The sequence below is a fragment of the Salvelinus fontinalis genome, chromosome 33 (assembly GCF_029448725.1).
Source record: "Salvelinus fontinalis isolate EN_2023a chromosome 33, ASM2944872v1, whole genome shotgun sequence".
Lineage (NCBI taxonomy): Eukaryota > Metazoa > Chordata > Actinopteri > Salmoniformes > Salmonidae > Salvelinus > Salvelinus fontinalis.
Window position 1 is genome coordinate 49,641,548 of NC_074697.1, and position 25,540 is coordinate 49,667,087.

The following is a 25,540-nucleotide window of genomic DNA, read 5'->3' on the forward strand; positions in this document are numbered from 1 at the left end:
TTGAGGAGTGATCCCTACAGAGTACTGGCCAGTTGGCTGTGGAGAGCCGACGTGGCGGCGAAAAGTCCACCACATAAGAGCGGCGTCCAGCTACTGGGGTAGAAGAGAAAGCGAAAGTAGGCGGGCGTGGATTCCCCAGTAGCTTGTGTAGGTTCGCTACTTGATTTCTAAGAGTAGCCACTTCGCCCCTGTAGTCCTCTGCAAGAAAACAGTTGGTTCATTGAAAGTCCGGGCGGTCCACATCGTCCCGGGAATAAAGCAAAAATAAACACAGCTCCTGCAAAGTTGAAAATGTTCAATAGGGACCTCTAGGCTAACTGGCTGGGATAGCTGGGCTTCCGTGTCTCTCTCTTTACATGGAATTATCAATTAAGTGAACAAAAAGAACTCGCACAAATGGAAAAATCTGAAAAGCAGAAAGATGTGTCCTTCTTAAAATCCTCTCACAGCGGTGACCACAAAAGCAGCGTCTTTGCACGTACTGTTGGTAGCAGCATCGGCTGCTAGTTTGAAACTGATAGCTACCAGATAGGCTAGTAGCTAGCTTCTGTAAACAACTTCAGACTTTTTGGTCTGGCAGGATCCCGGGACAGATAGTACCGGTCACAGCAACTGAGACTAAACGAGTTGCGTGATCCAAACTCAAAAATTGTATAAATCAAACATTGCAAGGAAACACTGACAACTTTACAAAAACAATAAACCAAGGTCTCTCGTTCAGCATTCAACATACCATGTGACCAGACATCGCTCTCCAAGGTTACATTGCGGCGGCCACGGGGATGGCACACCAGTATCACCAGTAGTACATTTACCGTTAATTTGCAATATTTGTAATCTACAATGTTTGTTTGGTTACTATAATTTGTGACCCGTTTCAGGAAACTAGGCGTATGTCGTGGGTCACAATTTCACACAAGAGCCATTTGAACGTAATCTTTTTTCATTTTTTATTGTTGCCAGCAGCAGTTACAGTCACCAACACTCTGGATAACATGAAAACAGCCTAACCAGCTCTGCTAAGGTGAGTAAAATGAGTGGGGTGTTCTCTCATTTGTGCCTGGAAGTAGCTAGCAAGCTAGCCAATGTAAGCCAGTTAGAGCGCTTGACTGCCGTTGTGAGATCAGAACGCTCGCATCAACCCTACTCATCGGCCAGAGCATGTGAAATCCATAAATTAGGGCCGTATGATTTTTATTTATTTAAATTGACTGATTTCCTCATATGAACTGTAACATAGTAAAATCAATGAAAGTGTTGCATGTTGCGTTTATATTTTGGTTCAGTATATTAATATTGTTTTGTTTGGAGCACTCCTCTCAATGTTGAGTAAGGACGCAAACCTGATTACGCATAGAAGTAGGCATAGGCCACCTGGCATGCACACACATTTGGGGAGCTGATAGCATTTCTGATTGTCTTAACTTACCACCACCAATGAGCTGTGGAGCTTCTTAAAGTAAACAAGTCTGTTTCTACATACATTGACAATGACAATAGTTCCTCAATGTAGCCTAGATCTTTCCAGCTGTCTCCCGTTGGATAACCACTCGGTGTGAAAGGGAAAACAAATGTCATGCTCTGATCCTGTAGAAACGTCGTAAAAGAACACCTACCTGATTACTTCTTATCCCTTGCACAATTAAATAGCCTACAGCTGTGTGGGAAACTGATATTTTATACAATGTTGCAAGTTTGTTAGCAAGCTTCAGGCTAGACCAAGTTGATACAATGTTTCAAATTCCTTGCAGACCTGTGTGATTTATTTTTATTCTGATATTTTCTACCTGCAGAATGCAATGTTTTTATTTGTTGGCTTTATGTAGGCTATTTTTTACATAGTTGGTTAAGTTATTTTTTAGATTTGTATAATTTCCATTTAGATATAATTTTTATTAACCATATGACAATGATTTTGAGATACGAAGACTTTATTATAAAATAAATGAAACTGTTCCACGAACATTTGCATTTGAAAATCATAACTGGCATGCAGATCGGTAGAAATGTTTTTCATATGCACATTTTCGTGGAACAGTTATTTTAATTGGCACTCCAAATGGAAAAGGTTGCTGACCACTGGTGTAGCTTTTAACCCAAATGGAAAAGGTTGCTGACCACTGGTGTATTTTTTAACCCAAATGGAAAAGGTTGCTGACCACTGGTGTAGCTTTTAACCCAAATGGAAAAGGTTGCTGACCACTGGTGTAGCTTTTAACCCAAATGGAAAAGGTTGCTGACCACTGGTGTAGCTTTTAACCCAAATGGAAAAGGTTGCTGACCACTGGTGTAGCTTTTTACCAGCAACTTCGGGAGCGTAGTGGCAGAATCTGCGACGGTCAGCAGGACGAGATGGTTCTGGAAGAGTTTTTTTTCTTCTGTTATGTTATCTTGATCTCTGGCTCCCCCTTGAGTCATTTGTTTGTCTTCAGTGCGCTTAAAGCATCAGACAAGCTCAGTAGCCTACATACTGTATATCTGAAGACTCCATCCATAAATGGAATGTAACTGCAATTGTACTCGAATTCAGCTAAAACTTTCACGATGTGTAGAACAGGAATTTATGTCATTGCCAGGTACCTCAGAGTCATCGCTGCAATCCTCTGTCACCGTAGAGCTGGAATGTTGCCGTGGGAACTTTGTCTCATACACCATAATACTCCACCTGGACAAAAAATAAAAACAATGGATAATTTAGGGGCTGCTTCTTTTTTCCCCCTGACCTGACAAGAAGAAACTCCTGGACTAATGATAACTGGCTTAAAAGCTTCAATATGTAAATTTCTGTGCAACCTGACCAAATTGACATAGAAATCTAAGTTATAAATCTGTCTCATTCTTATTCTCATTGATATTTCACAGCGGTTTAGATGGTACAATGACTCTCTACACAATCAATGCTTGTTTCGTCACAAACTGAAATTAGGCCAACTGTTAGAATTTTAACAACCAGAAAATTGTGGAGCGATTTCTGCAAATGGTTCCTTTAAATGGTACCTTTTTAACAGTTATTTACATGCTCTTCCTCCCTCTTCATCCCTCTCACACCTGTCAAGCATCTTGGTGAATATTTCCTTCATCCCGTTCTCCTCCCTCCCTCCCTCCCTCTCTCACCTACATGTCGAGCATCTTGGTGCTGGCTCTCTACAGCTTCTCCCCCTCTATCTCCTCCCTCCTCATTCCTCCCATCCTCTCTCTCTCCTCCCTCCCATCCTCTCTCTCTCCTCCTCCCTTCCTCTCTCTCACCTACATGTCGAGCATCTTGGTGCTGGCTCTCTACAGCTTCTCCCCCTTTATCTCCTCCCTCCTCATTCCTCCCATCCTCTCTCTCTCCTCCCTCCCATCCTCTCTCTCTCCTCCTCCCTTCCTCTCTCTCACCTACATGTCGAGCATCTTGGTGCTGGCTCTCTACAGCTTCTCCCCCTCTATCTCCTCCCTCCTCATTCCTCCCATCCTCTCTCTCTCCTCCCTCCCATCCTCTCTCTCTCCTCCTCCCTTCCTCTCCTACCTCCCTCTCCTACCTGTCAAGCATCTTGGTGCTGGCCCTCTCAAGCTTCTCCAGTATTTGAGGCAGCTGTGCGTCATCGTCGCAGGCCGAGCCCCAGCCCAGGACGCGGGCGAGGTCATTTCCTGTCCCCAGGGGCAGAACACCCAGCTGGCACTGCAACACAACAAGTTATTTATCCAGTTACAACTGACCCCCGTTACATTTAACCCCGTTGTCCCCCATTTAATCCCGATTCAGAAAACACAAATATAGCTCACATATCAAATCTTTGATTAGTAACTCCTACCATTTTGTTTTGGTCATAGAAATGCATATTGATGGTTATATTTATACAAAACAAAGATTTTACTGAGTTACAGTTCATATAAAACAAATCAGGCCCTAATCTATAGTTTTCACATGACTGGGCAGGGGTGCAGTCATGGGTGGGCCTCTCCAAGGCCCACTCAGAATTCGTTATTTTCCACAAAAGGGCTTTATTACAGACATAAATACTCCTCAGCAACCCCCCTCAGACGATCCTGCAGGTAAAGAAGCCGGATGCGGAGGTCCTGGTCTGGCGTGGTTACACGTGGTCTGCAGTTGTCAGGCCGGTTGTGCGTACTGCCAAATTCTCTAAAATTACGTTGGAAGCAGCTTATGGTAGAGAAATTAACATTCAATTATCTGGAAACAGCTCCGGTGGGCATTCCTGCAGTCAGCATGCCAATTTCTCACCCCCTTAAAACTTGAGACATCTGTGGCATTGTGTTGTGTGAACCTCAAGAGTTTCACTGCACCCTGAGCTCCTGACAGACACAGCTGTAGGTTATTTATTTGCACAAGGGATAGGCATATTTTATGATGTTTCCACCGGATCAAAGCATGACATTTGTTTTCCCTTTTACACCGAGTTGTTATCAAAACGGAGAGAGCTGGAAAGATTTTTCAAATTGACAATACTTCCTCAATGTAGTCTTTCTCGATGTATGTAGAAACAGACTTTGTTTACTTGCTGTTTGGAGGTGAAGACAAAATTACTTTAAGAAGCTACACAGCTCATTAGTGGTGGTGAGTTAAGGCAATCAATAATACTATCAGATCCCCAAATGGGCACATTTATAAGCCTACATTTAATCGCAGGCCAGGTAGCCTAGGCCTACTTCTATGCATAATCAGGTTCGCGTCCTTACTCAACATTGACAGGTGCACTCCAAACAAAACCCAATTAATATACTGCACAAAAATATAACATGCAACAATTTCATTGATTTGACTGAGTTACAGTTCATATTAGAAAATGCATCAATGCACCTGTGTAATGATCATGCTGTTTAATCAGCTTCTTGACCTGTCAGGTGGATGGATTATCTTGGCTAAGGAGAAATGCTCACTAACATGGATGTAAACACATTTTTGTACAACCTTTTAGCGAAATAAGCTGTTTGTGCGTATACAACATTTCTGGGATTTTTTATTTCAGCTCTTGAAACCTGGGACCAACAGATTACATGTTGCGTTTATTTTTGTTCAGTGTAGTATTTGTTGAGGCATGATCTATTGAATGGTGAAATTACCTACTTATTCATTGACAAACTTTTCTGTTTTGATGGATTCAGATTGTTCAGTCACATGTATTATATGCTCTAGGATGTTGCAGAAGTCCTCTTCTCATTAAACAACAAATTATACTGTTTTGATAAGAGTTTTTTTTTGTGATAGGTATTTTAAGTTGATGGTGTTTAGTGTATTTCGAAAGAGAAATATGTTGTTTTGGCAAACGCACTTCAGTTTAGTGGGATGTGGTAACTGTTTTGCAAATGAGAACCCTGTTTCGAGAAAAGTGTTCAAGCAATCGAAAAGAACTAATATTATGTGAACAGAGCACTTGTGTTCAAGCAATCGAAAATAACTAATATTATGTGAACAGAGCCCGGAAAGCCAGGACTGTGTGTACCTTACGACCAGCAGAGGGCAGTGGTGGTCTGTCTGTTTCTCTGTCTATCTATCTAATAGAGGTAGTGTTATAAAATGGTAGCTTTCTTACTAGATTGTTAAAAGAGGGACAAGGGAAACATGAGAGTGGCTGACTGGCACAGTAGCCAAAGCTGCCTGCTAGGCTCAGGGATTGCTGAGGGATGATGGGAAAGTAGCCAAAGCTCTTTCTCAATTCATATTTTCCCAATTCCTCTCCTCCTTCCCAAAACCCATTAGACGAGACAGTCTGATGTCCAAGAACATGAGAAATAGAGTAAAACACAAATTGAGAAAGAGCCCAAGAGTCAGTTGGTGTAACCCAACTGATGGAAGCTGATTTTCAGCTCATTGCAGATGGAGAGGGGGCGGGATGAACTTGCTTGTTTGTGGAGCGTCAGAGTGTCGATCTCAGAGAGGACCCAGCCCACGCTGCCGTCACCCCCACACACCAGGATCCGGAACGTGTCGAACTTCTGGAAGAGCCGTAAACTAGGACACACAGAAGAGAGCCCCCTAAGACAAGCAGCAAGTACACACAGTGCTGTCGGAAACACACACAGCCATGTCAGAAGCATGCATGCACGCACACACACAGGGCAGACTCACCCAAGGTGCGGCCCACCGTTCATGAGGTCAAAGACTTGGGCAGGGTTGAGCAGCTGTTTAAAGCGGCGCAGGAACTTGATGCCCTGGTTGTCTCCACTCTTACTGTTGACAAACACCAGGAGAGGGCTGGTGCAGGAAGGCGGGCAGGTGGCCTTCCAGAACCCTGAGGACCAATGACAGGCAGATGATGAACAATGAGAACCAATGACAGGCAGATGAGGACCAATGACTGGCAGATGAGGACCAATGATAGGCAGATGAGGACCAATGACAGGCACATAGAGGGCCACAGACAGGAACAGCCCCAAACCCCCATATTCAGGAGGATAAACAAGGTCCGGAGTCGGGCGCTTTAACCTCTATACCAGACTCTGGCACACAACTGAACTTCTAGGGTTGGTTTCCCGGACACAGATTAATGGAGAATCTCCATTGAGCATGCGTTTTAGTGTCTGGGACACCAACCCCTAATATCTAATAAGAAAGAGCATCCTTTTGCTACGCTAACTTTACAAAATGTCCAGGTTTAGCAAAAAAAAGTTGAACAATTCGAATTTTCGTGCTTTCTGATTCCTGGAGTCATCCAACCGGGATTTCTGGAAAACCTGGGAATTTTTGGAAAGTTTAGCATTTTGCAAACCTATAGGCCTAATGAACACTACCCTGGCCTATCACGCTGACATCCCTATATGTCCTGTTCACCCACAAAGACAGGTGTAAAGTGAAGTTGCCCCTGATCTTGGGTCAGTTTCCCCAAAAACGGTTAAGGTTAGCATTGGGAGAGGGAAAGCTGATCCTAGATCTGTACCTAGGGGAAACTTGGCCCCGGAGAGGAAGTGAGGCGCAGAACTCACCGTCGGAGTCGATGCTGTTGAGGGCTGTGGGGGGGATGACCGAAACCTTACACTGCCCCAAGGGACACTTAGTGGACAGCTGCTCCTTACACAGCGTGTGCACCTGGACATCGACACACACACACTTTATTTTTAGTCACACTACACAGAGCATTACGGCAAGTATGTACAGTCAACAACCTGATAAGTACAATGGCCTTGTGACTGTTGTGAATACGTCATAAGTCAGTGCATGCAGAAGAAAAAGTGCATTACTACTGTATTGTGGCATAGTAGTAATGCAGTTTGCACTTAACCGATTTGCACTTAACCCAAAGAAGCACCACCCAAATATGCACGCACGCACACACATGCAGACTCACCATGGCCTTGCACCAGAGGCAGCGCCAATCCTGCAGTCGGAGCACACTGCCACATGTCTTGTCACACACTGTACACTTAGCACTAACCGGCAGGTTGCCTTCCAGCCACTGGTGAGGCATCGAGATCTACATTGAGGGAGAAGTCACTGGTATTATTCAGTAAGTATTTCTTTATGCATATTATATAATACATAATATATATTGTTTGACATATTTGATATATGCTTTTGCATAACGTACAATGATGTTTAATAAACCGGCAACACTGCACTTCTCTCTAGCCGGGGTACAGGGGACGTCTCTAGCCTTATTTTTGAGGAGTTCTCACACAGCTCCGGGGGGTGAAGTTTCCCCTAGGTACAGATCTAGGTTCAGCTTCCCCTCCCCCAATCCTAACCTCAACCATTAGTGGGGAAAATGCTAAACTGACCCCTTACTCACTCACCCCATCCTCATCTTCGATGATGTCCTTCCCAATGGAGGCCAGAGTAGTCCACTTGCAGTTGTTGGTCGCTCGGACAGCACAACGTTTGTGGGCCTTGAACTTACACACTGTGAGAAGGAGAAACGCGTCAGATTGACAAACACATGCACAGCCAAAGAGCCAGACACACAGATGCACATTCACACCCTGTGACGCAGCATTCCACCAGTCTCTCTTTCGTGTGCACGGTCTCGGTCTCGCGCATGGTGTCTCCATTCGCGTTCCAATCTTCCAGACAAGTCAGTTAACATTACACAATACCCAAGATCCATGACAATCATATCAGATCGGACCCGTGGATCCATGACAATCATATCAGATCGGACCCGTGGATCCATGACAATCATATCAGATCGGACCCGTGGATCCATGACAATCATATCAGATCGGACCCGTGGATCCATGACAATCATATCAGATCGGACCCGTGGATCCATGACAATCATATCAGATCGGACCCGTGGATCCATGACAATCATATCAGATCGGACCCGTGGATCCATGACAATCATATCAGATCGGACCCGTGGATCCATGACAATCATATCAGATCGGACCCGTGGATCCATGACAATCATATCAGATCGGACCCGTGGATCCATGACAATCATATCAGATCGGACCCGTGGATCCATGACAATCATATCAGATCGGACCCGTGGATCCGGACCCGCTCGGGTCGGATTGGGTCTCAGGTATTCAGGTACAGGTGGATCCGTGAAGATCCTTTAGCTGGCATATAGCCAGGGCAGTGTGTATGTGTACAGAGAGGTACGTACCTTCACAGGACAGTCCGTGCGAGGTGACTCCGGACAGGGCCTCGCGGCACACGTTGCAGTAGGTGGGCCGGGCATGGGAGCAGGCGTACCAGTTATGCATCCCAGAGAAGTGATCCATGCTATACTGGGTGGACTGGGAGGGGAACAGAGGAGACGAGAGAGGGGAAAATAAGCCCTAAATCGTCCCCGTTAATAACCACTACTCATTTCAGGATTTCTTCATCCTGTTATGCATCCCAAATGGCACCCTATACAGAGCCCTATGGGCCCTGGTCAAAAGTAGTGCACTTTATAGGAAATAGGGTCCCATTTTGGATGCAGGCCTGATCCTGGGGACCGACAGAGGATAGGATTTCTGTTCATCTTCTTTACCCACCACTAATAGGCTACACTTGATTCAACTAATCAAAGGCTTCAGAAGTTGAAATCAGGTGTGTTAGTGTTGGGCTATAACAAAAACGTGCACCCCTGTCAGACCAACAGGATCAGGGTCAAGAAACCCAGGGCAGACATTAGCATAGATATCGTTATTGCCTTGCTAATAAATGTATACGGCGAAACTACAGTGTTCCTTTAAAAGTTGCGTCGTATTCATTTGACTGTTTTCAATATTGTCTGTACTAGAGAATGTAAAACCTTTTTTTTGTAAAGACATAGTATATGGGATTGATTTTAAGAAATGTAGCTTAATTAATTTGATTAATATTATTCCAAGAAAAAGGACAAATTAAACCCTCAGGGTTTCCGTTAGGAAAATATGGAGCTGTACAATGTGACCGGTCGGGAGTAGGCTACTAAGTGACTGCGAGTGAAGAGCAAAATAATCATAACATTTCCACACCCTAATTGTAGTCTAACCAATACCCAAACGGAGATTCAGTGAAAATAACAATCTCATTGATTTATCAAGACCAGTCCATTCTTGTCTCAAAGCAGCGCAAAACGGTGCTGAAATAGTCGACCACACTCGGGTAGGCAATTGCTTCAAATCCTATTATAACAATTGGATGACTTTATTGCCTACTTTATTGCAATACTTCTGTCATTCAGTGACATTTATTCCCATAGTAATTCGTTATGTATCCATCCAGATGTGGTTAGAAAACAATGCGTTTGGTGGACTCGGTGAGAGTCTATTGTCCTGCTGCTAGCCTATCAAGACTGGATGGATTCTTTTGTATTCTTAAAAGAACTCCAGCACAGAGAAGAGAAAGGACCCTTGAATAATTAAACATGTCAGTAAAATACTGTTAGACTTGGGGATTATGGTCACGGACAGTGCTATTCCCCCGTGTTACACCGAACTCGAAAGCCCAGGAAAATGAACAGTTACAGTAGGCTACAATACAGTAAAGTAGGCCGAATAATGCTAAAAATAATGCTGAAATAAATTGACTGCTGGTCTTTACTGTATGCTGTACATTTTTACATTGTATTCCATTTCCAGCGAGACTATTCAAGCCATTGACTCACTGATGATTGAAGATGATGAACGATCGGCAAAGGCAATCTGGAATCTGCTGGCATCACGGCACAAGATCAACATCGCTCTAATCACAGTCGGAAGACAGTTGGAGAAACTTGAGTGGACTTATGGAAAGGCACTGTAGATCTAATTCAATTTAGAGGATTGGAGGATTCAAAATTCATATTTAAGGGGCATTTTTCATTATGGCAAAACTGGTGTGTGATATTGACTTAGATATTCTCTTTAAGGTTTTACATTTCTAAGAGGCTTTTATATAAGGCACAGCTGTCAATGTTTTGGTACTGGTCCGACCAATCTGATTCCACGCTTCAAGATTGCTTCGATCACATGGATTGGGATATGTTCCGCATTGCGTCAAACAACAACATTGACGAATACGCTGATTCGGTGAGTGAATTCATTAGCAAGTGCATCGGCGATGTCGTACCCACAGCAACTATTAAAACATTCCCAAAACAGAAACCGTAGATTGATGGCAGCATTCGCGCGAACCACTGCTTTTAACCAGGGCAAGGTGACCGGAAACATGACCGAATACAAACAGTGTAGCCATTCCCTCCGCAAGACAATCAAACAAGCTAAGCGTCAGTATAGAGACAAAGTAGAGTCGCAATTCAACGGCTCAGACACAAGAGGTATGTGGCAGGGTCTACAGTCAATCACAGATTACAAAAAGAAAACCAGCCCCGCCGCGGACCAGGTTGTCTTGCTCCCAGACAGACTAAACAACTTCTTTGCTCGCTTTGAGGACAATACAGTGCCACTGACACGGCCCACTACCAAAACCTGCGGACTCTCCTTCACTGTAGCCGACGTGAGTAAAACATTTAAACGTGTTAACCCTCGCAAGGCTGCAGGCCCAGACGGCATCCCCAGCCGCATCCTCAGAGCATGCGCAGACCAGCTGGCTGGTGTGTTAACGGACATATTCAATCAATCCTTATCCCAGTCTGCTGTTCCCACATTCTTCAAGAGGGCCACCATTGTTCCTGTTCCCAAGAAAGCTAAGGTAACTGAGCTAAACGACTACAGCCCCGTAGCACTCACTTCCGTCATCATGAAGTGCTTTGAGAGACTAGTCAAGGACCATATCACCGAAACACCCTACCTGACACCCTAGACCCACTCCAATTTGCTTACCGCCCCAATAGGTCCACAGACGACGCAATCACAACCACACTGCACTAACCCATCTGGACAAGAGAAATACCTATGTGAGAATGCTGTTCATCAACTACAACTCAGCATTTAACACCATAGTACCCTCCAAACTCGTCATCAAGCTCGAGATCCTGGGTCTCGACCCCGCCCTGTGCAACTGGGTACTGGACTTCCTGACGGGCCGACCCCCAGGTGGTGAGGGTAGGTAACAACATCTCCACCCCGCTGATCCTCAACACTGGGGCCCCACAGGGGTGCGTTCTGAGCCCTCTCCTGTACTCCCTGTTCACCCACGACTGCGTGGCCATGCACGCCTCCAACTCAATCATCAAGTTTGCAGACGACACTACAGTGGTAGGCTTGATTACCAACAATGACGAGACGGCCTACAGGGAGGTAGTGAGGGCCCTCGGAGTGTGGTGTCAGGAAAATAACCTCACACTCAACGTCAACAAAACAAAGGAGATGATCGTAGACTTCAGGAAACAGCAGAGGGAGCACCCCCCTATCCACATCGACGGGAGAGTAGTGGAGAGGGTAGTAAGTTTTAAGTTCCTCGGCGTACACATCACGGACAAAATGAATTGGTCCACCCACACAGACAGCGTGGTGAAGAAGGCACAGCAGCTCAATCGAGAGCATCCTGTCGGGCTGCATCACCGTCTGGTACGGCAACTGCTCCGCCCACAACTGTAAGGCTCTCCAGAAGGTAGTGAGGTCTGCACAACACATCACCAGGGGCAAACTACCTGCCCTCCAGGACACCTACACCACCCGATGTCACAGGAATGCCATAAAGATCATCAAGTACAACAACTGCCCGAGCCACTGCCTGTTCACCCCGCTATCATCCAGAAGGCGAGGTCAGTACAGGTGCATCTATGCAGGGACCGAGAGACTGAAAAACAGCTTCTATCAGACTGTTAAACAGCCACAAAATAGACAGCTATTTTCCTGTCCATGGTAGCAATATCTAACTATTTTTGACAACTTTCTATTAAATGTACTGGAGTGAGATCATTTCTTTCTTTCGGATATGTATACCGAGTACGTCCACATCCCCGTCAGTCCACTTTATTGGTAAATTACACGCTAATGGAAAAGTTGTATTTTTTTGTGATCCAATACGTTATATAGTAAGTCTAAAAATAAATCTATAAATAAAGCCAGTTTGTTATTTAGAATTATTTATTTCTGTTTTTAGAGGGAGAGAACCCAAAAGCCCCCAGTGCCTATTTTTCAAAAATCCACATGTCAATTGATATTCCCCCATTGTATTTACCCAAGTTCTCTCTTAAACCTGTTAAGGCTAGGGGGTGCTGTTGTCACTATTTATGGAAATCGTGTAATTTTTGAAACGGCTTCCTACAAAATTCTTGATCGTACAATATGCATATTATTATTATTATTGGATAGAAAACAGTCTATAGTTTCTATAGCTGTTGAAATTTTGTCTCTGAGTGGAACAGAACTCATTCTACAGCAATTTCCCTGACATGGAGTCAGATTTCACACATTTTGGCCCCTGTTCTGGAGTCAGTTTTAAGGCCACTGTTATTGCTATGAGTATACGGACACTGCTTACGTCTTCCCCTGGATGCCTTTACGTGATGACACTTTGAATGGTATCGATTGCCCAATCACAGCCCCTATAAAACGAAAACACGTGTAGGTAGGAACTCTTTTCTAGGTGCGTCAGGCGCGCGGAGGACACTGACCTACTGTTTTTCCAAGCATTAGTGTAGCCAGTTATATTTCTCAGGTCATGTTTCTACTCGTTATAGGAGTTAAAAACATCATAAGGTAGTTAATTTAAACAGTTTTATAGCAATTTATATCCGTTTAGTGCGATTTTGGGACATTTATTTCTGAGACACTGTGAATCTCTGGGCACCGTTCCAGTTCATGCCGAACGCAATGTGCATTTCTACATGGCAAGAGGACAGCTTTCGACCAAAAGACGATTAGACCCAAGAAAGGATTCTTTGACCAAGATTCTGATGGAAGAACAGCTCAAAGTAGGAACAATTTATTATGATAAATCGTGTTACTGTCAAAAAATGTTAATGGCTTAGGACGCCATCTTTTTTGACGTAGCTTCGCTTGGCGCAAACTGTATTGAAAAGTAAGGATAATAAAAAAAATGTAAATCCACGATTGTATTAAGAATTAAATTGTCTATCAATCGCTGTCCACCCTATATTTTTTAGTCACGTTTATGAGTATTTATGTATACGACTAGATCACTGTCTAATGTGGCGCAGGACATTTTCTGACCAGCTGGGCTACTTTTCTCATTGTCTAACCATGATTTTGGTGGCTAAATATGCACATTTTCGAACAAACTGTATATGTATGTTGTAATGTGATGTTACAGGAGTGTCATCTGAAGAATTCTGAGAAGGTTAGTGAAAAAATTAATATATTTTGGCGATGTTTACGTTATCGCTCTCTTTGGCTAGAATCAATGCTGGTGTAATGTTTGCACATGTGCTATGCTAATATAACGATTTATTGTGTTTTCGCTGTAAGACACTTAGAAAATCTGAAATATTGTCTGTATTCATAGGATCTGTGTCTTTCGATTAGTGTATGCTGTGTATTTTTACGAAATGTTTGATGATTAGTAGTTAGGTAAACACGTTGCTCATTGTATTTATTCTAGTCCATTTGTGACGGTGGGTGCAATTGTAAACTATGACATCTACCTGAAATATGCACATTTTTCTAACAAAACCTATCCTATACCATAAATATGTTATCAGACTGTCATCTGAGCTTTTTTCTTGGTTAGTGGCTATCAATATCTTAGTTTAGCCGAATTGGTGATAGCTACTGGTGTTGGTGGACAAAGAAAAGATGGTGGATTATGCTAATGTTTTTAGCTAATAGATTTACATCTTTACATATTGTGTCTTCCCTGTAAAACATTTTAAAAATCGGACATGTTGGCTGGATTCACAAGATCTGTGTCTTTCATTAGCTGTATTGGACTTTAATGTGTGAAAGTTAAATATTTAAAAAATATATTTTTTTTGAATTTCGCGGCTCTGCCTTTTCAGTGGGGGTGGGGGGGGTGTGGCGCTAGCGGCCCCCCGGGGCTAGACAGGTTAACTACAGGACCACCGAAAGTTTGTTGTTGTTCCCTGATGCAGGACTCTACAGCCAGAGAAGAGAGACTCTCAGACTGAAAACACCTCCATTAACTTACAAAAAGATAGTCCATTTGTGCCACAGTTTAGACTACCGATGGATTAGCATTCTAACTCGTCCTTGTGATAGTGTAGTGCAATGACAGAATGCCACCATCCACCACTAACGGTCGCGGCATGAGCTCAAAACTTTTAAAAGAAAGAACCACTGTAACCTACTAAAGGTCAAATCGGAGCTATTACCATATTACTTATACCTTCCGTATGTATCCTTTCCCAGAAGACACATTTCAGTTGAATACATTCAGTTGGACAACTGACTAGGTCCCCGCTTCTCCTTTCCTTCCACAGAAGTGTCTAGGCTAGGAGAGTAGAGTCCAGCATTCAAATTTCTTTTTTTTTTTTGGGGGGGGGGTCCAGGTATATCTGCTTTCCCAAAGTGTGCATCGTGTTCACATACCTTCAGAGATTTGGAAGGAAATGACTGGTACATGGAATCTCCCTCCAGCCCATGTCTACACCAATCCAATGCTTTCCATTTGTGGGGAGTAGTGAATGAGCGCACACTTCAAGAGGAAGGAGAGATTAATGGGACTTACCCTGGGATTGGATGAGAAGAGAGGTAGAGAAGAGTGAACCCTGACCCCTGGACTCTGTGACCTTGCCCTCACCTCAAAGTGTTCTCTGTTCTGAACGCTCTTCAGGGCTGCCATCCAGTCCTCCATCTCTTTCCTGTTCTCCGCACACAGAATCAGCCGGCGACAAGGAGTGATGATCTACACAGAGAGAGAGAGGACAAGACAAATATCACTTGACAGAAAGAGAGGGAGAGAGCTTAAGACATACCAAGTGCTCAGAGAAATGAAACCAGGGGTTGTGCAATGCCATGTGGCCAGGAATACAAACAGAGGAAGCACATCCAGTCCCATGCTTTGGCACTGTGACTGAGTTGATGGGCCAACTTGAGTCTGTGTGTGTGCACAAATGTGACACAAAGATGTGTGTGAGGGTGAACGTGCCTGTGTATTGTGTATCAGCTTTATTAGATGTACGACTGTGCTTTTTGGAAAAGTTGTGAGTCTGTGCTTAGGTGTATGTATTGATAGATTGATTGGGTCAGAGGTTGTGGATGAATGTGGGTAAGTAGCGCTATTTCCACAGAGCGGACGTCCATTTCCTTTCCTCCACAGCTTCTTCACAAAGGGGCTCCTGTTCCCAGATGGATAAAAATAGTCGCACGCCTTTCCTCTCTCCCAGAGACCAGCACCGCAAACACGCACACACTTAAGATGGCCCATCCACCCACACACACACACACACACTATAGACTTAGTAAGACTTCTCCTCTTTGCATCTGTCGCATTATGGCATCTGTGACACCATGGGGGGCCATTGAGGCCATCTCCATTTTAAAGTAGTCCATTTCTTCTTCTATGAGTTGGTATACAAACTGAAAGGGTGCATACTGCCACCTGGAGTGTGTTGTTTGAACAGGTATAAAGCCAATTTTGGGATACAGTGCATTCGGAAAGTATTCTTGGCCCCTTCCCTTTTCCCACATTTTGTTACGTTACAGCCTTATTCTAAACTGGATAAAATATTCCCCCCCCCCCCCCCCTCATCATTCTACACACTATACCCCATAATGACAAAGGAAAAAAATATTTTTCTTTTTTACATAAGTATTCAGACCAGTTGAGCTCTGGTGCAACCTGTGTCGATTTATCATCCTGATTTATCATCCTTGAGATGTTTCTACAACTTGGTTAGAGTCCACCTGTGGTAAATTCAATTGATTGAGCATGATTTGGAAAGGCACACACCCGTCTATATAAAGTCCCACAGTTTACAAAGCATGTCTGAGCAAAAACCAAGCCATGAGGTCGAAGGAATTGTCGGTAGAGCTCCGAGACAGGATTGTGTCGAGGCATAGATCTGGGGAAGGGTACTAAAAAATGTCTGCAGCAATGAAGGTCCCCAAACTCACAGTGACATCCATCATTCCTAAATGGAAGAAGATTGGAACCACCTACCATCTTCCTAAAGCTGTCTGCCCGGCCAAACTGAGCAATCGGGGAGAAGGGCCTTGGTCAGGGAGGTGACCAAGAACCCGAAGGTCACTCTGACAGAGCTCCAGAGTTCCTCTGTGAAGATGGGAGAACCTTCCAGAAGGACAACCATCTCTGCAGCACTCCACCAATCAGGCCTTTATGGTAGAGTGGCCAGATGGAAGCCACTCCTCAGTAAAAGGCACATGACAGCCCGCTTGGAGTTTGCCAAAAGGCACTTAAAGGACTCTCAGACAATGAGAAACAAGATTATCTGGTCTGGTGAAAATAAAATTGAACTCTTTGGCCTGAATGCCAAGCATCACGTCTGGAGGAAACCTGGCACCATCCCTATGGTGAAGCGAGGTGGTGGCAGCACCATGCTATGGGGATGTTTTTCAGCGTCAAGTAGACTAATGATGATGATGATGGCACCGGAGAGAATGGCTAACGTTTTACGGTCTCCTAATTTTGTACATAATGTTTCTGCCACATTTTATGACCGAAAATAACTTCTAGAAATCAGGACAGCGATTTCTCACCTCGTACTGAAAGACAACTTTATCTTTAAGGAGTCGGACGAGAGACATTTACTCCAGACAACCAACAAGGCCCTTATCCCGTCATTCGCAGGAGAAAGAGATGGAGACATCGAGGACGAAGGTCAAGGTGCCTTGTAAGGATCCGGCGGCGAGTGAGCCTTTACGGCGAGGGAGTAATTTACCATTACCATCGGTCCTATTAGCCAACGTACAATCATTGAATGATAAAAAAACACGAACTACAAGCAGGTATATCCTACCAACAGGACATTAAAAACTGTAATAAGCTTATGTTTTACCGAGTCGTGGCTGAACGATGACATGAATAGCATACAGTTGGCGGGTTATACAATGTATCAGCAGGATAGAACAGTAGCCTCTGGTAAGACAAGGGGTGGCGGTCTATGTATATTTGTAAACAACAGCTAGTGCATGATATCTAAGGAAGTATCAAGGTTTGCTCGCCTGGGGTAGAGTATCTCATGATAAGCTGTAGACCACACTATTTACCAAGAGAGTTTATCTATATTCTATGTTGCTGTCTATTTACCACCACAAACCGATGCTGGCACTAAGATCGCACTCAATGAGCGGTATTGGGCCATAAGCAAACAGGAAAAAGCTCATCCAGAGGAGGCGCTCCTAGTGGCCAGGGACTTTAATGCAGGGAAACTTAAATCCATTTCAACAAATTTCTACCAGCTTGTTAAATGTGCAACCAGAGGGAAAAAAACTCTAGACCACATTTACTTCACACACAGAGACACATACAAAGCTCTCCCTCGCCCTCCATTTGGCAAATCTGACCATAATTCTATCCTCCTGATTCCTGCTAACAAGCAATAACTAAAGCAGGAAGCACCAATGACTCTGTCAATAAAAAAGTGGTCAGGTGAAGCAGATGCTAAGCTACAGGACTGTTTTGCTGGCACAGACTGGAATATGTTCCGGGATTCTTCCAATGGCATTGAGGAGTACATCACATCAGTCACTGGCTTCATCAATAAGTGCATCGATGACGTCGTCACCACAGTGATTGTACGTACATACCACGACCAGAAGCCATGGATTATAGGCAACATCCGTACTGAGCTAAAGGGTAGAGCTGCCGCTTTCAAGGAGCGGGACTCCAACCCGGAAGCTTATAAGAAATCCCGCTATGCTCTCAGACGAACCATCTAACAGGCAAAGCATCAATACAGGTCTAAGATCCCATCGCACCACACCGGCTCTGACGCCTGTCGTATGTGGCAGGGCTTGCAAACTATTACAAACTACAAAAAGGAAGCGCAGCCGCGAGCTGCCCAGTGACACGGGCCTACCAGACAAGCTAAATTACTTCTATGCTCGCTTTGAGGCAAATAATACTGAAACACGCATGAGAGCATTAGCTGTGCCGGACGATTGTGTGATCACGCTCTCCGTAGCCGATGTGAGTAAGACCTTGAAAACAGGTCAACATTCTCAAGGCCGCAGGGCCAGACAGATTACCAGGATGTGTACTCCGAGCATGCGCTAACCAACTGGCAAGTGTTTTCACTGACATTTTCAACCTCTCCCTGACTGAGTCTGTAATACCAACATGTTTCAAGCAGACCACCATAGTCCCTGTGCCCAAGAGGCAGGTAACCTGCCTAAATGACTAACGACCCGTAGCACTCACGTCTGTAGCCATGAAGTGCTTTGAAAGGCTGGTGATGGCTCACATCACCATTATCCCAGAATTTGCATACCACCCCAACAGATCGACAGATGACGCAATCTCTATTGCACTCCCACACTGCCCTTTCCCACCTGGACAAATGGAACACCTATGTGCGACTACTATTCACTGACTACAGCTCAGCGTTCAACACCATAGCGCCCTCAAAGCTCATCACTAAGCTAAGAACCCTGGGACTAAACACCTCTCTCTGCAACTGGATCCTGGACTTCCTGACGGGCCGGTAACAAGGGATCTGTGGATCTGTTGGGGCAAATATAGAAAATGCTCTATAGTCTACAGTCAAAGACTGCAGAACGATTTGACGGGGTGCAGGATTTTGGTTTGTGCCTGATTTTAGATATGTTTCTGCTTATAATTTCAGACATTTTGGTAGGCTATTTGTTAGTCAACTTGTCTATAATTATTATGTAGCTCATCGTTTGTCATTATTTGCTGCCCTAGAAGACTAAATAAACCCTTGCTCACCGGAATAATGTAATAGATCGATAGAATGAACGCTTCAATCTAGTTGACATCGGTAAAGTTCTCCGTTATCTTTTGCAGAGCAAAGACATTTAGGAACTTGGTAGAAAATACAATAAAGCAACAACAACAAAAAACACACAAAAAAAACGGGAAAGATTTTCTGTACAAAATGTCCATATGACATCAGTTTGACCGGTTGTAAGGGAAAAGAAAGCTGTGAAAACTAGCCAACGTGTTTCTCATAAGATTTCAGTTTGTCTTCGATGCATATTTTATAAGGTTGAAATACTAAATCAGCTTTTGTGATGCTATTATGATGAAGACAGCACATCTACAGATGGTATCTAACTGAGCATTGAGTTCTCTCAAGATGCAGAAAGAAAGAAATCATGTTTCTCCACTCCTGTTCCCAAGTCCAAATTTTGCCCATTTTACTGCAAGAAATGCTTAATTCTGCAGGAGTTAATATTAAGGCTATTTGAGAGGTGATAGACCTACAGTCCATTTTTGTAATTGTTATTTTATTTAACTAGGCAAGTCAGTTAAGAACAAATTATTATTTACAATGACGGCCTACCAAACCCTAACCCGGACAACGCTGGGCCAAATGTGAGCCGCCCTATGGGACTCCCAATCACGGCCAGTTGTGATACAGCCTGGAGTCGAACCAGTGTCTGTAGTGACGCCTCTAGCACTGAGATGCACTGCTTTAGACCGCTGAGCCACTCAGAAGCCTGTCCAGATTTCAGTTTCCATTTAACCCATCTAAACAGTAGGCTACAGTTCCATTGACATGCCATAGGCCTATTTGAAGTCCCGTCTTGTGACTGTCGACATCACACATGATCCTTTTTTACCACTTCACCAAATATTTCCCAAACAGTACTTTTCTGGCCCTCCCTTCTCTTTGTTTCAACTTTACTTTCGCAGCTTTCGTCTTATTGAATAACATTTCGACAATGTCCTTTTTGCCTCCGTGGACTGACTTTTTTATTATTTGGCGATGTAGGCTATTTGGTACAGTTAAGCCCGAAAGCTTAGGCTCATGCACTAATACCAGAGAGCCTAAAATAGAGAAAAAAACTACATGTAGCCTATATAAATTGAACAATAATTATAAAGGTATGTTTTTTTCAAGTATTATTTCTCTTTATACAACCGCCCGCCACCCACCCTCCCACCCTTCAGCCACAGATTTTTCACTTTATCACATAGTCGGGCGGTTGCAGATGGGTTATTAGCAATTGAAGGCAGGTGAGGGTGAACAAACAGCCGACCCGCGCACCACTAACACACGTCTCTGTTCTCCCCCACACACACACTCTCATTCCTGACATTCTTCTGCCTTACTTCCAACGTGAAGTCCAGTCAAATTTGGCTCCGGTGGTTCTCCTTCTCTCTCCCCCTCTCCTCTCTTCTTCTCCAGACTGTGCTGAGTGTGCTCTGCTATATTTGGTCTGGGGTTGGGAGAGAATGGGTCAGGTCCAGGTCTAGGAGCTGTACTATCCCTCTTTACACCTTGACAGCAAGTCACTGGCTCTACCGGCTGCAGTCTCCCACTCCTTTCCTGAAGTCCTCCTGACGAAGCAATGACAGACAAGTTCTCCGTGGCTGGCGTAGAGTTCTCCTATCTTATCTAAAAACTGGCCCAAGGAAGCCTCTCACTCCGGAGTCCCGAAACAGATACCTTCCGTTACTGCCTGGCTTTTCCCCCCTTTTTTAACCTAGTCTGAGTGTTCTAGCCAGTAGAGAATTCCCAGAATTCCCTCAGTCATTTCCTTCTGTGGATCCCTGTAGTGGAAGGTGTTCCAGGAGGGTTTTCCCTTCTCTCCCCACTCGGCTGTTAGCTCTGTTAGCCTAGCCAGCTTAGTGGTTTCTTACTGGGAGAGAGCAGGGAACCGTGGTGCAGGCCCCTCCCCCATCCGCCTGCCTCTGTTCTCTGACTCACATATATAAACTTCCTGTCGTCAAGGCGATCCCACAGAGGGGTGTGAGTGGGGTTGTTGAAGGCCACAAAGCAGCCCCTCTTTACAACACAGAGAGAGAGGCGGGGAAAGGTAAGTACTTAATTTAGCTGTCTGGAACTGAAAGACCACCTTCGCCTGAGGTCAGACCTGGGTTCAGATACTATTTGAAATCTTCCAAATACTTTGAGTATTTGCTTTAGACTTCCTGGAGTGCCTTCCTGGAGTGACAGATAGTTTGCGACTATTCTATTGGTTCCATTGCAGCAGTCAAGTTCAATCAAGCAAAACTAAAGTATTAGAAATGATTTCAAATAGTATTTGTACCCAGGTCTGCTTGGGTTTGGGTTGTCATCAACAAGAGACTAGGAGAGCTCCACTCCAGCCAGCGTGAGAAACCAATAAAAATAGAGCAGGAGGAATTAACCTCAACACAGAAAACGCAGCTCTGTGGACGCATTCGCATACTGTCAACATTCTCTATCACGCATGCACAGACATGCACACACACACACACACACACACACACACACACACAAGCCGCCACTTCCGGATACTCACTGACTAACACAGCCCCACCCAGTTATTAAATGTAAATGAGTCCAAAGGGTTGTTCCATGTCATTTCATCAAGCCATGACACCCACCATCTCAGATCGCTCTGAAATCTTTTCTGTAGTTAGAAACAGATAAGATGAGTGTTCCTGCAACATTATTTGGTTTAAATATAATTTGATCTCAGAGAAATTAGGCTATTTTACCTGGTCACCGATTCAAATGCAAACTTTTTCATCAATAAGTATTTGTATTTATGATGGATCCCCATTAGCTGCTGCCAAGGCAGCATCTACTCTGCCTGGGATCTGGCAAAATTAACACAGTAATACAATTTTAAAAACATTACAATATATTCATTATAGAATTCACAACACACAAAGTGTGTGCCCTCATGCCCACACTCCACTACCATATATCTACAACACAAAATACATGTGTGTGTGTATGCATGTGTCTATGTTTATGTTGCTTCACAGTCCCCGCTGTTCCATAAGGTGTATTTTTATATGTTATTTGAATCTGATTCCACTGCTGGCATCAGTTACCTGATGTGGAATAGAGTTCCATGCAGTCATGGCTCTAGGTGGTACTGTGCGCCTCCCATAGTCTGTTCTGGAATAGGGGACTGTGAAGAGACCACTGATGGCATGTCTTGTGGGGTATGCATGGGTGTCTGAGCTGTTTAAAACAGACAGCTCGGTGCATTCAGCTTGTCAAAACCTCTTACAAAAAAAGTACTGATGAAGTCAATCTCTCTTCCACTTTGAGCCATGAGAGATTCACATGCATATTATTAATGTTTGCTCTCTGTGTACATCCAAGAGCCAGCCTTGCTGCCCTGTTCTGAGCCAATTGCAATTTTCCTAAGTCCCTCTGTGGCACCTGACCACACGACTGAACAGTAGTGCAGGTGTGACTAAACTAGGACCTGTATGACCTGCCTTGTTGATAGTGCTGTTAACTTCTTCGGGGTAGGGGGCAGCATTTTCACTTTTGGATAAATAGCGTGCCCAATTTCAACTTCCTTCTACTCATCCCCAGAATATAAGATATGCATATTATTAGCAGATTTGGATAGAAAACACTCTGAAGTTTCTAAAACTGTTTGAATCATGTCTGTGAGCATAACATAATTTATGTAGCAGGCAAAACCCCGAGGACAAACCATTCCGAATTTTTATTTTTTTGAGGTCACTGCCTTTTCAAATGAGTTTTCATTGGGACACCAGATTTCTAAGGGACTTGTTTGCAGTTCCTACCGCTTCCACTGGATGTCACCAGTCTTTGGAAATTGGTTGAGGTTATTCCTTTGTGTAATGAAGAAGTACGGCCATCGTAAAGGAAGGTCACTTGAAGTAAATTGTTTGAGAGAGGCACATTACCAAAAAGTTGCGTCAGTTTGTTTTCTTTTTGTATTGAACACAGATCATCCCGTCTTCAAATTGATCGATTATTAACGTTTAAAAATACGTAACGTTGTATTACAAAAGTAGTTTGAAATGTTTTGGTAAAGTTTACATGTAACTTTTGTAGTGACGTTGCGCAAGTTGGAAGCTGTGTTTTTCTGGATGAAACGCGCCAAATAAATTGACATTTTGGATATATATCAATGGAATTAATCGAAACAAAAGGACCATTTGTGATGTTTATGGGACATATTGGAGTGCCAACAAAAGAATTTCGTCAAAGGTAAGAATTATATTTTTATTTCTGCGTTTTGTGTCGTGCCTGCAGTGTTGAAATATGCTACTCTCTTTGTTTACTGTTGTGCTATCATCAGATAATAGCATCTTATACTTTCGCCGGAAAGCCTTTTTGAAATCTGACATGTTGGCTGGATTCACAACGAGTGTAGCTTTAATTTGGTATCTTACATGTGTGATTTAATGAAAGTTTGATTTTTATATCATTTTATTTGAATATGGCGCTCTGTATTTTCCCTGGCTATTGGCCAGGTGGGACGATTGTGTCCCACCTACCCCAGAGAGGTTAAGAAGTCTGTTAAGAAGTCAGAGCTGCACTTTATTATGGACAGACTTCTCCCGATATTAGCTACTTTTGTATCAATGTTTTGACCAAGACAGTTTACAATCCAGAGTTACTCCAAGCAGTTTAGTCACCTCAACTTGCTCAATTTCCACATGATTTATTGCAAGATTTAGTTGAGGTTTAGGGTTTAGTGAATGATTTGTCCCAAACACAATGCTTTAAATTTTTTTAATATTTCAGACTGACTTATTCCGTGCCACCCATTCTGAAACTAACTGCAGCTCTTTGTTAAGTGTTGCAGTCATTTCAGTTACTGTAGTAGCTGACGTGTATAGTGTTGAGTCATCCGCATACATAAACACTCTGGCTTTACTCAAAGCCAGTGACATGTCGGTAGTAAAGATTGAAAAAGCAAAGGGCCTAAACAGCTATCCTGGGGAATTCCTGATTCTACCTGGATTATGTTGGACAGGCTTCCATTAAAAGAACACCCTCTGTGTTCTGTTAGACAGGTAACTCTTTATCTACAATATAGCAGGGGGTGTAAAGCCATAAGTCATACTTTTTTCAGCAGCAGACTATGATCGATAATGTCAAAAGCTACACTGAAGTCGAACAAAACAGCCCCAACAATATTTTTCTCATAAATTTCTCTCAGTCATTTGTTTAAGTGCTTGTTGAATTTCCTTCCCTATAAGTGTGTCAATTTGTTTACTGTAAAATAGCATTGTATCTGATCAAAAAAAAGAACATTACTAAAAGGTTGGTAACAGGCTGATTGGTCGGATATTTGAGGCAGTAAAGGGGGCTTTACTATTCTTAGATAGCGGAATTACTTTTGCTTCCCTCCGTGCCAGAGGGCACACACTTTCTAGTAGGCTTAAATTAAAGATATGGCAAATAGGAGTGCCAATATTGTCCGCTATTATATTCAGTAATTTTCCATCCAAGTTGTCAGACCCCGTTGGCTTGTTTGAGTTTATTTTATTTTTACAGGAACAGTGCACATTAATCAACGTTTCAGTTAAAGTGCCGGTTTTAGCCAGCCGGCTAATTTTCAACCACAGTCCATAGGGCAGGTTATTAAAAACAATTACAATATTTACAATCATTGAGCAGTGAGCATACGCAGAGCAACATAGGACAAGCAATATGTAGCATACAGACAGAGCAACATAGGACAAGACGTAGCATACAGACAGAGCAACATAGGACAAGCAAGACGTAGTATACAGACAGAGCAACATAGGACAAGCAAGACGTAGTATACAGACAGAGCAAAATAGAACAAAAAGCAGCAAGACAAAATTCATAAAAGCAACAAAGTGTTTCCACACCTCACAAGCTACAGACAACATGGAAAGCGGCAATACACAGCTAGGGATTATGTTCACAAATCTGATTGACCTTTAGCCATGTCTTCATGCATTTTGTGAAAGTGTGATACGTGGTGCAGTTTTGTGTGTCTGATGGCAGTGTATTCCAGACATGGGAAGCTCTCACAGAGAAAGTGGATTTACTAAAAGTGCTTTTCCTTAAGGGAACTATACAGTCACCTCTCATGGCAGACCTTGTGGATCTGCTGCCATATGTTTGGGTTTTCTGTTTAACAAAAATACTGAGTGGAGGGGGAGCCAGGCCATTTAGGATCTTGAATACAAGACATGCGTCGGTGTATTGCACAAGATTTTCCCAACTCAGGAGCTCATGCTTTCTGAGGATGTAACAGTGATGATGGCTATTGGGCTTCCTATCAAGCATTTTGAGAGCCTGTTTGTAGACAGACTGAATGGGTTTTAATGTTGTACAGCAAGCTTGGGTCCAACTAGTCAAGCAGTATGTTAAATAGGGGAGTATCATAGATTTGAAGTACAGTTTTGCTACCTCTGTAGTCAAAC

General features: G+C 43.5%; 1 protein-coding gene across 6 annotated transcripts in view; it reads right to left on the reverse strand.

Annotated features, from left to right (window-relative positions):
- The window catches only part of LOC129832473 (diacylglycerol kinase delta-like), an 89,304-nt gene that overhangs the window by 34,695 nt on the left and 29,069 nt on the right, over window positions 1-25,540 (reverse strand). For 3 of the 6 annotated variants that reach the window (XM_055896568.1, XM_055896566.1, XM_055896564.1), the window contains 9 exons: window positions 14,951-15,127; window positions 8,550-8,682; window positions 7,732-7,838; window positions 7,287-7,412; window positions 6,925-7,027; window positions 6,071-6,233; window positions 5,845-5,953; window positions 3,522-3,661; window positions 2,581-2,665 (listed from right to left, as the gene is read on the reverse strand). In XM_055896568.1, the coding sequence (XP_055752543.1) occupies window positions 2,581-2,665; window positions 3,522-3,661; window positions 5,845-5,953; window positions 6,071-6,233; window positions 6,925-7,027; window positions 7,287-7,412; window positions 7,732-7,838; window positions 8,550-8,682; window positions 14,951-15,127 (1,143 nt within the window). Of the gene's footprint in view, window positions 1-2,580; window positions 2,666-3,521; window positions 3,662-5,844; window positions 5,954-6,070; window positions 6,234-6,924; window positions 7,028-7,286; window positions 7,413-7,731; window positions 7,839-8,549; window positions 8,683-14,950; window positions 15,128-20,482; window positions 21,376-25,540 lie in introns of those variants that run through there. The other 3 variants (XM_055896570.1, XM_055896567.1, XM_055896569.1) reach the window with 2 other exon arrangements.